Below are 17,013 nucleotides of genomic sequence, written 5' to 3'. Positions count from 1 at the left end.
CCGGGACGCCCGCGCAGCGCAGCCCGCCCGTCCGGGGGCGGAGATTTGCATGTGCGACAGAGGGAAGAGGGGGAACCACCCAACGAAAACCCCGGCCGTCGTTCCCCTTAGCCCGGGAGGGCCGGCCCCACTTCGCCGCCCGGCCCGCCCCCAAGTGCTCGCGGGCGGGCGGCCGGCCCTTCTCGACGTCACCGCACCCTCCCACCCCTCCTGAACTTTAAGCCTAGCGCCCAAGAACATCCTGGAGGAGGGGGATTTCTCGGGAGCCGGCCGCTTTCGCACGCTCGGGGCCGTCACTCCCCGGCTCCCAGCGTTCCTTACGTTCCCGAAGAGCCAGCTTCCCCGACCGGTTCCCGAGCCCACCCCGGCTTCAGCAGAGTGGGTGGGTGGGCGGGGCATGGGCGGGGCGGGGCCGGGCAGAGGTGGGCGGACGCACGCGCGCAGGTTGCGGGACGCTCCGCCCCCGCCCCCGCCCCCGCCCCCGGGTAGCGGAGGTGAGGGATCCTACGTCAGTCGCGGGAAGTCCCCCTCCCGCCAGGCCGCCTCTCAGGCAGACTTGCTCTCCGCTGTCTCTGCGCTCCGCCTCCTGGCTTCTGCCACCTGGACGGGCGACGCCGGGTGACCGGAGCGCGAGGATTAAGCGGGTGGGAAGGTGTGAGCCGCAAACCCAGAGGAGGGCGGGAAGGAGGAGGAGGAGGCCCCGGGCGTGGTCAGGGGGACTGGGGATCCCGTCAGCAGAGGTCCCTGGGCAGCCCGACTGACTGACGGGCTGACTGACTGTAGCGACCTCCGGTCCGGACTCTCGGAGCGGAGCGGCGCGGTGAACGGAGCCATGGCCTCAGGTGAGTGTTCCTGGCGCGGGCTACGGACGGCCGGGCGTGGGCAGGGTCCCGGACGACGGGGAGGGAAATAGTGCGTCCAAGGGTCTAACTGCTCAGGGTTTCGGGGGCCCAGTTTTGGTTGTCTCATTCTGTTTTTAAAATCTCCTCTGGCAAGTTTGTCAGCCTTTTAAAAGTAACCTGGTTCAGGGTTTGCGAGCGAAATCAAAGTCACGCTCAGTAATTTGATGCCATTGTAATAGCCGGCACCTTAGACCTTCCAGAAGACTTGGTTTTTGGATTAAGGAAGTAATAAAAATCCAAATAAAGGAGGACGAAAGAGTTCCTGTATTTTTAAATTGATTTAAGTTGAAATGGTGGTTTTTCGTTTTAGAATAGGAATGAGGAACCTTTCGGCCTCAGGAGAGCTCTGTCTTTAAGTTCAGTTTCATTAATTGGCAAGAGGTGATCGCAGTTGTGCTGACAGTTGGACAAATGCGACGCGCCTTTAAAAATCACCAGTGGTATTTTAACAGGTCTTAAGTGGAAATGTTGCTTCAACAAGTGGATCATTTTTACTGTAAAGTGCGTATCTTTTAATTTATGGAGCAGAAATCGGGTTTTGTTTTCTTTTGTTCGAAGGAAGGGGCAAAGAGGATTTTTAGGATCCCTGTGCTTTAAAGTAACGGGTGAGAATGAAAACTTTCTGTCACTTACGTGAATACTTATTTGTAGTCAGTAAATGCGGGAATCTTTTGCTTTACCTAGAAACTGCTTAAAGGATGAGGGAGGGAGCCTCCCATCCAGCCGTGGTTTAGGTTTGCCTGCAACCTAAGGGTTACTAAATCAAGTAGACTGCTTTGAAGTGGGACCTTCACAGTAGTCTGGCACAGTTCTTGGGGGCACCTTCCCCGCAGAGGGAGCAAGCGTGAGCAGAGGCAGGTAGGCCTAAAAGTGTATATTAACGCTGTGCCAGAGGCTGAGGACAACAGGAGGCTGAAGAAGGAGGCTTGTTTATGTTTGACCTGCATCCTCCCAACACCCTGGTTCTGTGACCCTCAGTAGAAGACTGATGACTACCAGAAAAGAGGAAGTAAAAAGCATAAAGGACTTCTTTTTTTTTAAAGGGTTGAGCAGAACAAAGCCATAGCTACTGCTTTAGGCCAAAAAGGAAATTGGGGTGGTTCACATGACATTTGATTTCAGTTTGTCTGTGGTTTTCATGTGAGAATACAAATGTAGTTTAAAATATTTCAACTTTCTCTTTAGCCACTTCAGTGACCCTAAACTTTCAAATAATCTTGTAAATTCATAAATTCAGACCATGTTGAGATGAAAAGTGCAAAGATGATTGAAACACTTGGTTAATTTATTGACTATCAGAAAGATTTTGTATGAAAGTTAAAGAATGGTTAGCATAGTAAAGTAAAAAGAAAAATCAGCCTTCTGGTAATTTAACCAACTTTGTTGATATATGGCATGAATGTAACACTTGTAATCCATTCGAAAGAGAAAAAAAAGAATTAGCCATTTATATAGACTATTGTAAGACCCACATCATTTAAAAATGTGTACAATTTAAACTTGTTTAATGTCATTTGTTTTTGTCTTATTGTGAGGACTGATTTCCTAAATAGAGGGGGGAAAAATTTAAAGAGTAATTATCACCCTCCCCCTTTCAGGAATTATATTAAAATGACATTATTTAAAATGTAACAAGTTATTTAAATTGTAATTCAGTTGTTTGAAAACTAAGGAAAAATCTGGGTGTACTTTCCTTAATCATTTGTAAAAACCTTAGAGAAAAAGATTAACAAAATTATAAGCTCCCATCCTGTTTTGAAACAGTAATTTAAGCAAAATAGTAACTGAAAAAACCTTTTGCTTGGTTACCATTGTCTAGTTTATAGTTTGTTTGTAGTAAAGAGTATAAAACCTCAGAAAGTATTTTTATTGATTACCAAGCATTTAAGACTGTTTCTCCATTTCTCACCGGATGTTGTATGTAAATAGGTGTCTGTAGTTGAATATATGGTCTGTATAATGTGACAGTAACATCATAACCTCATAAATAAAATTATATAAGTACTATGAATAACTGGGACTATATGTATGATTCTAAATTTTGTTCAGTTAAATTGTCATATTTAGGATTTCACAGCTCAAGTTCTATTAAGCTGTCTTGATTACTTTTTTTAAAAAAAATTACACCTTGATTCCGGTCTCTTGACACAATTAATTAGGACAGGCATTAAAAAAAACGTTCTCAATCCCATCCAAGGTATACATAAGCAGTCCTTACTCCTGTATATTTATGAATCTAATCTGTTTAAGGTAAATAAAATTAGCTGTTTTTTTGTCTGAATATAAAGTTTCTCCTTATTCTAATAGAAAGTACAAATATTTTTGTGTGCTTTGTTTACTAATAAATAGTACTGTCTTTGGTAAAATATGTATTAAAATTTAGATAATTTATTTTTATTTACAGTTTTAAAAATTATTATTTTTTAAATTGGAATATAGTTGATTTATAGTATTGTTTTAGTTTCACGTGTACAGCATAGTGACTGGGTTTTTTTGCAGATTATATTCCATTATATATTGTTACAAGATACTGGATATAATTCCCTGTGCTGTACAGTAAATCCTTGTTGCTTATCTATTTTATGTATAGTGTATTCAGTTTTCTTTAGTAGTATTCTGCTACATCATGTAATAGGAAGTACACGAAGAAATTGTATTTGCAGACCCACTGCTTATCACCTTTTTAGTGTAAATTTCAAGAGAACTGTTTTGAGTAAGGAGGAAAAATCAGTGTATGACACAATCTTTAATGATAAAACTGGATGCTGAAATTGATAGGTAAAGAAAATGCTTTTTTTTTTTTTTTGCTTAAAAAACTAAACACATAAACACGAAGCCTGCTTCAGAAGTGCAGTACATGAAAATGTCAAGGTAACAGTATTATGAAGGAATTAGGGTGATATATGATAGACATAGAGTGAAGGGAATGAACTAGTGAAATGACTGGGGAGGAATCAAAGGATGAGTCATAATTAGGAACACCTTGGCTGTGTGTAGTATCTTTCTCAAATGTAATTTGAGGGACTCAGAATTTCCTTTTATTCCATCTTTCTTTCAACTGTGTTTTCTGCAAATGATTGTGTTTGTAGGCATACGACCCAAATAATTGCATGGAGTATACATATGGTAAAAAATTATTTGTTTGGTTCATATTTAAATGGGCATCCTATAATTTTTATTTTTAAATATGGCAGTCTTAATTGCCCAGATGATTTGGCCCTGCCATATATTTTTAACTTAGTTTCTCTACTTTTTTCATCCTGGAAGTTATATTTTTTTCAAGACTTATTCCTCCACTCCATACCCCAACAGCAGTGGATTCTCTAGCAGTAGGATCTCTTTGCCAAATTCTTTTACATCTCTTATTTAGTTTATGGTGCATACATCAATCAAGTACTCTCCTGCACATCCCTTATTTGGATTCTTAAAGCCCAGATGAGAGGGTAAATCTGATATATTGGGGTAAACCTGGACTTCAGTCCATGATGGACCTGGGTTGGTTTTTATTCTAGTTCTGCCCCTCTGTGATTTGAAAATGGGTCTAACTATGCAGAGTCTTAATAGGAGCAAATGAGGTAATATATATCCATAAATGTTAGTTTTCTTCTATAGTGGAGCTGTTTTGGGACTCAGAACTCTAAGAAATAGGTGCTACTAGGCACATTTGGCACTTAATATTGTTTAAGTATCCTGACAATTATAGAATTTTACGAAACCTTAAGTTTTCATAAAAACAGACTAAACCAGATGCTAGATAGAAAATATATCTTTTAAGAATGTGTAAGAATTCCCATTTACTTGTAAATAAGTTGAAGTGGTTCTGTATGCATTTAAACTAGGGGAGTAGAAGTTGACAGTGATCTTTGGAGTCCATCTCCTTGGTCCACTTAAATGATAGCATTCTGAAGGAAAAAGTAAATAAAAAATTGTTTAGTAACTAAACCACATGTCCTTTTGGTAATTTGATTGATATAACTTACCTATCCTTCGTCTGATTTCTTCTGCACCTTCTGTGTTAGTCTTCTGACCTTATGGGAAGAGGCTTGAGTTTTCTCTGCCCTTTTGTTAATTGGATGCGATATCGTCTATGTAGGAAATGGTATCTCTAAATTTTTATCATAATTGGGAAGAAATGGAAAAAACTCACCTGTGTCTTGAGGTGAAGAAAGAGCAGCATAATTCCTAGCAGCTGGGTTCCTAGATTTGAGGAAAGAATAATAGGTCTTTTCTTTTTCTCCAAAGTGAGTAGAGCTGATATTTGAAAAAGTATCTATTGTTAGCTCCATTTGCTCCTCTGAGTCTTAGGCAGTCTGTTATCCAGAACTTCAGTGAAGGTGATGCAGGCTCTAGTCAGTTACTAAAAGCTCTGGTGTGTCACAATGGCATGCTGTCTTGTAAGAAATGTTACTGATGGTAGTTATAATAACTAATTTTGTATAAGGTGTATTTTAAATAAATCAGTGTAATTGAAGGCTGTCTCTATAATAGCACTTTTTTTTTTTTTTTCCTCTTGCTTGCCTTTGGGCAAACTTTTGAGAGAGGGAGAGAGTTAACAGGTAGTCAGAATTCCTGCGCCTAGTTTATCCATCACCTGGCTCATCCTTGTACATGAATTTTGGGATTGCTTCTCTAGATATGTGCCTTGTTGTTTCCACCTCTTTATGTTTTAGGGCAGTGGTTCTTAATCAGGAGTGTGTTCAAGTTGCTTGGAAGGTTTTCTTCAGAAACAGGTCCAGGCTTTAGATTGATTTCTATTTCTGTTCAGCAGATCTCAGGTGGGGTCAGGATATGTATTTTTTGAGAAAGCTACCTAGATGATTCTGATATATAGTTCCAATATGAACTCTGTTCTAAGAATTTTGTTGGGTCCAAATAGGATCCAATAAGATGCGTTATTTTCTTAAACTAAGTTGCATTTATTTTAGCTCATTTGCTGTATCAGCTATTGTGACTTTGTCCCCAGCTATTTTTGTGCTTGTTCTGATAAATTTGATATCCCCTCCCCACCAGGATCCCAGCTGTCATATTTGCTAATATCATTCATAATTTCTTTTTCTTATAACTTCATATAATTTTGAACTTTAGTTTTATCAACTGTGAAATGGGATAATATTTGCTGTCCTGTTTTTATGAGATTAAAGTTAAGAGGATCAAATGAGAAGTGTCTTAAAAGAGTGTTTTAATTACTGTAATTAATATTTTTTTCACTGTTCAACTAATGCTGGTTCCCAGTGCTACCTGTAAGGTTTTAGTTAATAATCTGCCTGTCTGACAACTGATAATCCATTTTTAACTTTTATTTCAGTATACTTTCTTTTTCTTTTTTAAAATGTACTTTCTTTTTTTAATCTTAAAAAATCAAGTAGCACTCTTTCTTGCCTAAGTACAAATAAAAACAAATATATCTTGCAAACATTTTGGCTATATTTCAAATATTATTCTAGTCTGCATTAGCATTTTACAGTACTGTTAAAAATTTAGGAGTCAATCCCAGCTTTGCATAATATAGGTTAAAGAAAAGTACAGTGATCTACTTGCTTAAAACCAATTTTGAAGACATTTCTATTGAGATAATCTTAGTTAAGAGTACTCATTTTCTCTACAATTCCCTAATTTATGTTTTATTGTCTTTCACTCCATAAATGATTGTATTTCACCACTTTTTATCTTCAAGAAGGACAGCACTTTAAAACAGGGTACTGAGGAAGAAAGTCACTGATACACTGTACAGAGGCATGATATTATAAATGATTTATAAATGGGAAGCTTTTTAAAGTTATAAACATAGATAAAGAAATTAGAACATGAATAGATAGGAGTATGAAGGTATAGTGATTTGAGCACTTAAAACTTTTTCCCTAGTCGGTTCAGTTCAGTTTCTCAGTCGTGTCTGACTCTTTGTGACCACATGGACTGCAGCACGCCAGGCCTCCCTGTCCATCACCAACTCCCGGAGTTTACCCAAACTCATGTCCATTGAGCCAATGATGCCATCAACCGTCTCATCCTCTGTCATCCCCTTCTCCTCCCGCCTTCAATCTTTCCCAGCGTCAGGGTCTTTTCAAATGAGTCAGCTCTTCGTATCAGGTGGCCAAAGTATCGGGAGTTTCAGCTTCAACATCAGTCCTGCCAATGAACACCCAGGACTGATCTCCTTTAGGATGGACTGGTTGGATCTCCTTGCAGTCCAAGGGACTCTCAAGAGTCTCCTCCAACACCACAGTTCAAAAGCATCAATTCTTCTGTGCTCAGCTTTCTTTATAGTCCAACTCTCACATCCATACATGACCACTGGAAAAACCATGGCCTTGACTAGACAGACCTTTGCTGGCAAAGTAATGTCTCTGCTATTTAACATGCTGTCTAGGTTGGTCATGACTTTCCTTCCAAGGAGCAAGCGTCTTTTAATTTCATGGCTGCAATCACCATCTGCAGTGATTATGGAGCCCCCAAAAATAAAGTCTGCCACTGTTTCCACTGTTTCCGCATCTATTTGCCATGAAGTGATGGGACCGGCTGCCATGATCTTAGTTTTCTGAATGTTGAGCTTTAAGCCAACTTTTTCACTCTCCTCTTTCACTTTCATCAAGAGGCTCTTTAGTTCTTCTTCACTTTCTGCCATAAGGGTGGTGTCATCTGCATATCTGAGGTTATTGATATTTCTCCCGGCAATCTTGATTCCAGCTTGTGCTTTATCCAGCCCAGTGTTTCTCATGATGTACTCTGCATATATTTTTCCTAGTGGTAGAACCTAATAAGGAAAATCCAAATAATTGTTAATATAGTCCTTCAATGTTTGCATGATTTACACAAACAAAAAGATCTCCAGATTTTCAGTCATTCATTCCACAGATAATTCCTGAATATCTGTGCAAGACACTGATGAGCAAGACACAATTCCTGCCTCCAGGTAGCTTGAAGCAATAAAACAAATGGCTTTTTTTTTTTTTAAAGAAGAAATAAAACAGTAAGTCTTCCCTCACAGTTATTTGCAATAATTGCCATAAACAAAATGCTGCAGTAGTTTAGAGCAGGAGATTATTTCCAGCTAGGGGAATGGAGAATATTACAATAGACTCTGATTGTCAGACTTTTTACCATTAAAGATCTTCTGCAATAGGAAAAAGAGAGTTCAGGGGTTTTAAAAGTACTTGATATTATATGATAACTAATATATGTCATTCTTAGTATTCAAACATCTTTTTAAAATGTTTTATTTAATCTTTCAACAACTGCTTTTCTGTTCTCTTGTCCACAAACTTTTTTCTTAAACACACTTTTTAGTTTAAGGAAGTGTTGTGTAACCAATGAAAAATATTTGAATGCTCACTTTAAGCCTAGCACTTCTATTCACACTCCTCCCTTAAAAGTTAGCCACTTACCATTAATGATGTCATTTTGTATCAACTTCCCACTAAGATACCTTTAAATAAGCAGTGGGCAGGGATTTATTTGACCTTTAATTCAACCACATAGATGATTTAAGATATTACTTAAAAAATACTGTTGAGTATTTTGAACTTCATTTTGAGAGGAAAATGTACTTTCTTTTAAATACTCCCACAAGGATGTGTAAGTATGTGAAATATTTGAAACTGAAATGTGCTTTTGATTATTTGAAATATATGAGGATATATATATATAAGGATGTGAAATTGTTTTGACTTTTTTAAAATTAATTTTTATTGGAGCATAGTTGATGTACAATGTTGTGTTAGTTTCTCCTGTACAGCAAAGTGAATCATATATGTATACACATGTATAAATATACATATGTGTACACACACACACACAGAGCCACTTTTATTAGGCTCTTTTCTCATCCGGGTCATTCGAGTACTGCGCATGTCCCTGTGCTCTACAATAGGTTCTGATTAGTGATCTGTTTCATATATAGTACTGTATAGATGTCAATCGCAGTCTCCTGATTTATCCCTCCCAAAGATGTGAAATTGAAATACTCATCTGTATGCCTTACATTTTTCAGTAAAATTGAAATGAGTATTATAAATTTGATTAGCTTAAAGTCACTTTTCTCTGGCTGTTTGTGTTTGGAGTAAACAAATAGTAAATTCAAGCACAAAGAGTCTAAACCAAACAGTAGAATTAAAGATACCAATAATATTTTACTTAGAAAATATGGAGCCATCGTTGATTCTTTACTTTCTCTTTACCCTAATGTTCACTCGGTCACCAAGTACTGTCAATTTTGTCTTGTAAATAATCCTTCATTCCTGTTATCACTACCAAATTTCACATATACCCTCATCATCGCCCACATTGCTGTAACAGCCTCTAAACTGATCACCTTGCTTTCTCTTTTTTCAGTCTGTCCACTGCCACCAGAATTCTTACTCTAAAATGTCAATCCGATCGTGTGATTCCCCCGCATAAAACCATTAATTGATTTTCTGTCACGCAGAGTGAAATCCCAATCCCCAGATGTACTCTGGTCTGGTTTTCTTTCTAAGGGTAGAAGTGTATCTTAGCTCCATTGGGGCTGTCCTGTGATTCTTTAGCTCTTTTTTTCTCTGCCACCACCTTTGGACACCCTCTTCCCTTTCCCTCAAAATGCCTGCCTTTCTTCCTTCCTTCTCCTAACTCCCCACCCAGTATTTCAGTAACTTTTGTTTTCCTTGACATAGATAGGCTTTCCTGACTCTTTTGCTCTTATTATCATTTTATGCAGAATTTTGTTAGCATAAAAAAAATTTTGTTTTGTTCTTTCCTCTATAGTCTAATAATTTGTGTTGTTTGCTACATTGTTCTGTAAGATCCTTGAAAGTAGTTGTTATACTTGAAAGTAGCAGGATAAATTCTATGCTTTAATTATATGCTATAAATTACTGCTTTCAATAAAACATCTAGAATAAAAATAGACCATTTATTGAATATTTGTTATATGCCTGACACTTGGTAAGAAACTAACATTGTTATCTCTGATCCTCACAACATCCTATGTGATAGGTGTTATTGTTATTATGTCCATTTTATAGAGGAGAAAAGAGATATAATATTTCCAGTGTCTTCAGTGTTAGGAAGTGGCTGAGTAGGACTCAAAAGGCCTCTTCCCCATACTGCACTGAAAAGATCCACTGTGTTACCCTTTCTGAAGATTTGCTTGCATCCCAACAGAGGATAAGCCTTTAGTTAAATAAATGGATATCTAATTGTAGGAGTTTAGAAATCACTAAACTGATTGAGGGAGGGGTTTTTTTGGGGTATGTGGTTTTTGATTTGGGGTTTTTTCATGGAAGACATCTTTATACCCCTGAAATAAAGATACATTGCTAATATCCTACTTGTAAGCACACTGGTGTGCTTTATTTAACTGTCATTTCCATGATTTGGATAATAAGAGACGATAAAGATGCATTTGTTTTAGACAAATTTATTGGCATATAACTAATGTACAATATTTAGGGTATGCAATTTGATAACTTTTGACATATTTATACAATTTTGAGATCACCACAGTCAAGTAATTATCATGTCTGTTGTCCTCTAAAGTTCCTCATCCACTCCATACCCCTATGCTTAGGCAACCAGTGATCTGCTTTCTTTCATTATAGATTAGTTTACATATTCTAGAGTTTCATGTAAATGGAATCATAGCACATAAAATTATGTGCACTTTTGATTTGACTTCTTTCACTCAGCATATTTAGGTATTCATCCACATTGTTGTGTGTGTCAGTAGTTCATTCTAAAGGTATATTTTGAATTACATTCATTATAGAAAGTAAGTAATTATTTTCCTCTATTGTGTCTTATACTTTAGAGGGACTGACTGAAAATTCTTTTGAACCTAAATCCCTTCTGGAAGTTGTTTTGATGTACTATCTGTAAGTCCTTTAAGAGTCCAATGGAGATATTAAAAAAACTTAACATTTCCTTCTGCAAGGATTTAAATACATTTTTATTTTCAATGAACAGTCTTTTAGTCCACTGTTAAGATAAGTCTAATATAAAATCAAGCAGAGTCACTTTTGGAATATAATATTGTACTTCTGAAGACTATCTTCTTGACCCTTCTGGGAGAATTTTGGGGGAAAACCCTTCTGCTTGGTCTCATGTAAGTGGGTATCTCTGAAGTGGTTATCACAGAACTTCATGGTAGCATTAGTTACAGATATTAAATGATAAAGTGCTAACCAGTAAATATGATTTGAGTGACTTGTGTTTACACAGTAAGGGAGTACAATTTGAATGAGAGAGGAGTGTCTTCACCACCCAGTCTTGGATAATTGCATTTCAACCTTGTTATTTAGTAGAGAGGGAACATTTTTTAGATTACTGTTTTCTAAAAAACAAAATCGTTAAAATCCATTATTATTTTGATTGTAATCTCACTCTTCCCCCTTTTAAAATTTCCAGGTGGGTTTAACCCATGTATAGAGATAATTGAACAACCCAGGCAAAGGGGAATGCGTTTTAGATACAAATGTGAAGGGCGATCAGCAGGCAGCATTCCAGGGGAGCACAGCACAGACAACAACAGAACATACCCATCCATCCAGGTAATAGAATGCTCCTGTGTGTGTGTATGTCTCTTAGTTGCTTCATATTTTAGCTACAGCAGTTATGTTAAAGATCCAGCTTCTTCATAGTGATTTCCACCAGCTTTTCTTTTCCTTTTTTCTCCCTCTCTTTTCTTTTTAATTAATCCCTAGTGCAGAGAATTCTTGGGACATTTCTTAAGTACAGTATGGACTCTTCCTTCCTGCAGATACTTGTGTGTTACTCTAAGTGATTCCCAGTGGTTAGTGTACATTGGCAGCTTTTGGATGATTATGCCTTTCGTGGGACAAAAAGGTAATGAGGAAAAAGCTTTCTCTCTTTCCAGAGGTGGGCAGAATTGTTCTGGAGATTGAAAACATGTATTTGGGAACTGACTTAGACTTCTTCCTGCAGTCACTTGGCTAATCTAGGGGCTATGGAAGAAGAAAACATTTTTGTCTTTTTTCTCCTTACCTTTATTGCCTGTCTCTGATGCTCTGGGTTGCCTTGACTGACTTGAAATATTGTCAGTTTTTAAATACAGTGTTTTCATGTTAGCATAAAATTTGAAAGTAATTTTGTAATCCAGAATGACTTTGGTAATACAATGTATTTATAAACTACACTGTATTTATATTTTATATTTGTATATTACATTTCCTTCCATTTTTAATGATTTTTTTATTCTTTAAATGCCAGTTTTAAACCTTAATGGCCGAGTGCATTTTGAAAAGCATTATTCAATGTTTCATCAGTAGATTTCAATCCACTGTTCTATAACGACATTATTTACAAAATTTACTCTATTGGACTTTAAGAAAATGCTAAGTTATATAACAAACCAGTAGCAAAATTACATATTGAATTCCAAATTCCATTTTTTATCACTTTTTTTGTTAGCAATATGGATTTGAGTTATCTGTCTTTTTTTAAATATTAAAATGGGAGAGATGTTAATAAAAAGTAAATAAGAAAACAGTAATCCTTTCCTCTAAGAGCAATTTTTAACTCTTCTCCATAATTCAACTTATTCTATATAGTCTCTTGAATATTACTATTATCTGTACCCTTGCCATTACAACGTGTTCTAAACCACTTTGCAGCTTGAGTTCTACATTAGCCTACCTTTCACTTTTTTTTTGCTTTTTTTGGGCTGCACTACACCGCTTGCAGGATCTTAGTTCCCCAACCAGGGATCAAATCTGTGCCCCTTGCAGTGGAATCTCAGAATCCTAACCACCAGGTTGCCAGGGAATTCCCAACCTTACAGTCTTAAGTTGTTACTTTCTCTTTTATTCAGAAAGGCAATAAATACTTTCTGATTACTGTTCAAATTAAGTTTAAATTCAGAGTTATGGATTTTAATGCCGTTTTACCTGTGAAGCCACCCATTTTTCCTTAACTGCCTTGCTCCGTTGTATACTGGTTTTTCATGTTTCCTGCTTTGTGCTTACAAATTTGCTAGCTTCCAAGGTAAATATTAACTCCTTCCCATAAGATCCTCCTTCCTCTCCCATGTTTAACTCTTCTCTTCATTCTCAGTGTTCTGTGTGAAAACTTAATTTTTCAAAACTCAGCTTGATTTATTGCCTGTTATACAGTGAACACTCGGGATATGCTTACTGATTAACAAATATTTTTGTGAAATGAAATGTCATGTATTAAGTTACTTAAGTGATCATATTTATGTACTATCGTTTCCATTGTCGCTTAAATATGTACTTTGAAGGGATGTTTATGGTATGGCAATGAATATAGCAGCATGGCATTCAGTGACTCAGCATCTTAGAATTTCCTCATCCACTGTGATAATATTTTGGAATACTTTGACTTGTTTTCAAAGGAAAATAAGCAAAATCAGATGATATAACCAGTTGAAATTAGGGTACAAAATGATATACCAAGGAACTGAGAGGTAAATTCTTCCCTACTGGTATTCTCTGGAAAGTTTCATGCATACTACAGTTGCCAGTCAGTTGTACTTTATCCAGTACTAACTATATGATGTAAATTGAACTATTTGATATAAATTCTGATACTGATGTAAATTTTATAATTCAGTTCTTGGTGAGACATATTTATGGATTACATATTTAAATTTTTTCCCTTTTCAGATTTCGAACTATTATGGAAAATTAAAAGTGAGAATTACATTAGTAACAAAGAATGACCCATATAAACCTCATCCTCATGATTTAGTAGGAAAAGACTGCAGAGATGGCTACTATGAAGCAGAATTTGGGCAAGAACGCAGGCCTTTGTTGTAAGTACACAGTCACAGACATTTTTAGGAATAGTATAAGAATAGGATTCTCCTGTTTCCTATCTATGTACCTCTGTAACTTTTTGGCAGAATAAACCAATTCCTCACTGTACTTCTATTTACTGTAGTATATATTTGCATTCTCTTACCATTTGCATTAGAACTACCCTTTCATTTTTTATTAGTAGACACAGCCCATGATGATAGTAGGAGTACTTCTTTATTGTAACTAAAAGTAAACATAAACTTATTTTATGCTGCAATTTTCTTTCTTAGTTTGAACAATTTATGAAATGTTTTCTCTAACTTAAAAATTGTCAGATGAGAAAAAATCACCTGGAAAACTTGAATTTTTATTTGAAAAAGGCAGTATAAAATTAACATACAACAATAGTTTTAAAATTTAAGAAAAATATATAGTACTTTGTGTTTGAGGCTGCTGGGTTCATTTTCATCCTATTGGTGAAAGTGTAAATAAATGAAATCTTTCTGGCAGGCACTTTATGTAGCAAAGCCTGAAATTATATGAATGTCTCTTGAACTCGCAATTCTACTTCTAGGAATTTATCTTGAGGAAACAATTTCTAATTAAGTATGTTCAGAAACTTAGCTGTAATGATGTTCATCGAAGCTTTGTAATGGCAAAAAGTTAGAAGCAATCCAGATTATAAACAGGGAGATTAGTTAAACTGGCACCTCCATGCAGTGTACTCCTATGTAGCCTTAAAAATAACATAATAAATAATAATAAATGTCTTTGTATAAAAAGATATTCCCGATATTTAGATAAATAAAATAAGGCTTTACAATGAAGTGTGATAAATAATTTAAAAAATTTTTATTTTACATTGGAATATCGTTGGTCAACAATGTTGTGTTAGTTTTTCAAAAGTAAGTGTATACATATACATGGTAGTTTAAACACTAAGATGTTGATAGCAGTTGTCTCTGGGTAGGAAGAATTGTGGGGTTTTATATTCTTCTTTTAACTGATGTTTATTTTATAATTCTTTTTTGTAATGAACATGTATTGCTTCTGAGAAAAAAATGAAACTGATTGCAACAGGAAAAGATTAGTAGCCTCCTTAAATACAATTAGTAACCATTTAGAAAATATACTTTAGTAACAGCACAAAGCATAAACTATAGTAACAGCACAAAGCATAAACTATCTGGTTATACAAACTTGGCAAGAAATACTTCCTGTTTATATTATTTCACCTCCCAATGTTTTACATTGTAGATTACTCGCTTACTGAAACATAATTGCTCCTTGTTTTCTGATTGAGTGAGAACAAACTCTTCTGTTTTACTTCTTATTTCTCTGGCTGTTCTTTGTCAACCTTATTTGGACTACCTTATTTATGTCCAGTGATGCCCAATAATGCCTTTAGAGCAGCCATGAAGTTAAAAGATGCTTACTCTTTGGAAGGAAAGTTATGACTAACCTAGACAGCATATTAAAAAGCAGAGACATTAGTTTGTCAACAAAGATCCGTCTAGTCAAGGCTATGGTTTTTCCAGTGGTCATGTATGGATGTGAGAGTTGGACTATAAAGAAAGCTGAGCGCAGAAGAATTGATGCTTTTGAACTGTGGTGTTGGAGAAGACTCTTGAGAGTCCCTTGGACTGCAAGGAGATCCAACCAGTGCCTCCTAAGGGAAATTGATCCTGGGTGTTCATTGGAAGGACTGATGCTGAAGCTGAAACTCCAGTATTTTGGCCACCTGATGTGAAGAGCTCACTCATTTGAAAAGACCCTGATGTTGGGAAAGATTGAAGGCAGGAGAAGGGGACGACAGAGGATGAGATGGTTAGATGGCATCATTGGCTCAATGGACAGGAGTTTGGGTAAACTCCGGGAGTTGGTGATGGACAGGGAGGCCTCGCTTGCTGCAGTTCATGGGGTCGCAAAGAGTTGGACATGACTGAGCGACTGAACTGAAGTGAACTGAACCTTGCCCCTCAATCCAAAATCCTGTTAAGGATCATACATTGTATTTAGGTGTCATGCTTATTTAGTCTCCTTTAATTTAAAACATTTTCTCAACTTGTGTTGGTCTTTCATGACATTAACATTTTTGAAGAATATTAGTTTTGAAGAATGTTATTCAATGTGGGTTAGTCTGAGTGGTTGCTCATGATTGTGTTCATGTTAACATGAAATATTTTTGATGAGAAATCTACAGAGGTGATGCTGTATTGTTCTCAGAGTAACACTTCAGGAGATGGTGATACTAGTTTTTTCCCATTGATGATATTAATTGGCATTCAATTATAAAGAAAAACTTCTCCGTATTCCCCTGCCTCAGTTGAAAAAATACCAGTATAGACTCATGGATTCTTTTTTTGACAAATAATTTTGTTTATTTATTTTTGGTTGTGCTGGGTCTTCATTGCACACAGGCTTTCTCTGTTTGTGGAGAGCAGGGGCTACTCTCTAGTTGCGATGTGTGGGCATCTCTTGTTGTGGGGCACAGATTATAGCACTGGCTTCAGTAGTTGCAGCTCCCTGGGCTCTGGGGCATAGGCTCAGTAGTTGTGGCACACAGGCTTAGTTGCTCCATGGCCTGTGAGATCCTCCCAGATCAGAGATCCAGCCCGTGTCTCCTGCATTGACAGGCAGATTTTGAACCACCAGGGAAGTCCAGACTCATGGATTCTTACAGTCAATGCCTTATAATTGAATGCTAGTCCATTACTAGCATTATTATTCTGATTTTCATGTTGACACAAATTTGACCAACTCAAGCCCCTTCAGTGGAGAAGGAAATGGCATCCCACTCCAGTATTCTTGCCTAGAGAATTCCATGGACAGAGAAACCTGGCAGGCTATAGTCCATGGGGTTGCAAAAAGTCAGACAGGACTGAGCGACTAACACACACACACACACACACACACAAAAGCCCCTTCAAACTCTTTACACCTGCTCTAGACTGTGAGCTCTATGAGAGGAGGGATTGTATATTCCCATTACTCATCACAGTCCTTGATACATAGTAGGAACTCCAGAACTTGTTGAATGACTATGAATGAATGAATAATTGATTCAGGTAATCTCTGTGATCATGGTTTCCTTATGTCAGAATTTATGTATGAATAGCACTCAAATAGGATTATTCAGATGAAACAATCAAGTAGTGTGTAAATATCTTCAAACAAAGAGTCCTTTAAAATCTTTTGTCAGAGAAAAAGTGAGAACCAACCTAAGAATCTTTCAAAAAAGTGGAATACTTTTGAAGAGAAATATGGTTTTAGGGTTCAAGAAAGGATTACAAGTTCAAGATTTTTTTTTAAATTTTGGAGGCAGAAGAAGGAAATGTTAAAGATATTTTAGGTGTTAAAAA

General features: G+C 36.9%; 1 protein-coding gene across 1 annotated transcript in view; it reads left to right on the top strand.

The window, feature by feature from the left end:
• Window positions 1-516: 516 nt before the first annotated feature.
• The window catches only part of REL (REL proto-oncogene, NF-kB subunit), a 37,077-nt gene continuing 20,580 nt past the window's right edge, over window positions 517-17,013 (top strand). Inside the window, exons 1-3 of the mRNA XM_043917933.1 lie at window positions 517-842; window positions 11,280-11,422; window positions 13,517-13,665. Coding sequence (XP_043773868.1) covers window positions 833-842; window positions 11,280-11,422; window positions 13,517-13,665 — 302 coding nt within the window. The 5' untranslated portion in view covers window positions 517-832. The remainder of the gene's footprint in view (window positions 843-11,279; window positions 11,423-13,516; window positions 13,666-17,013) is intronic.

This window comes from Cervus elaphus, chromosome 11 (genome assembly GCF_910594005.1).
Source record: "Cervus elaphus chromosome 11, mCerEla1.1, whole genome shotgun sequence".
NCBI lineage: Eukaryota > Metazoa > Chordata > Mammalia > Artiodactyla > Cervidae > Cervus > Cervus elaphus.
Note: the sequence above shows the minus strand (reverse complement) of the source record. Positions and strands in the feature narration are given on the sequence as shown.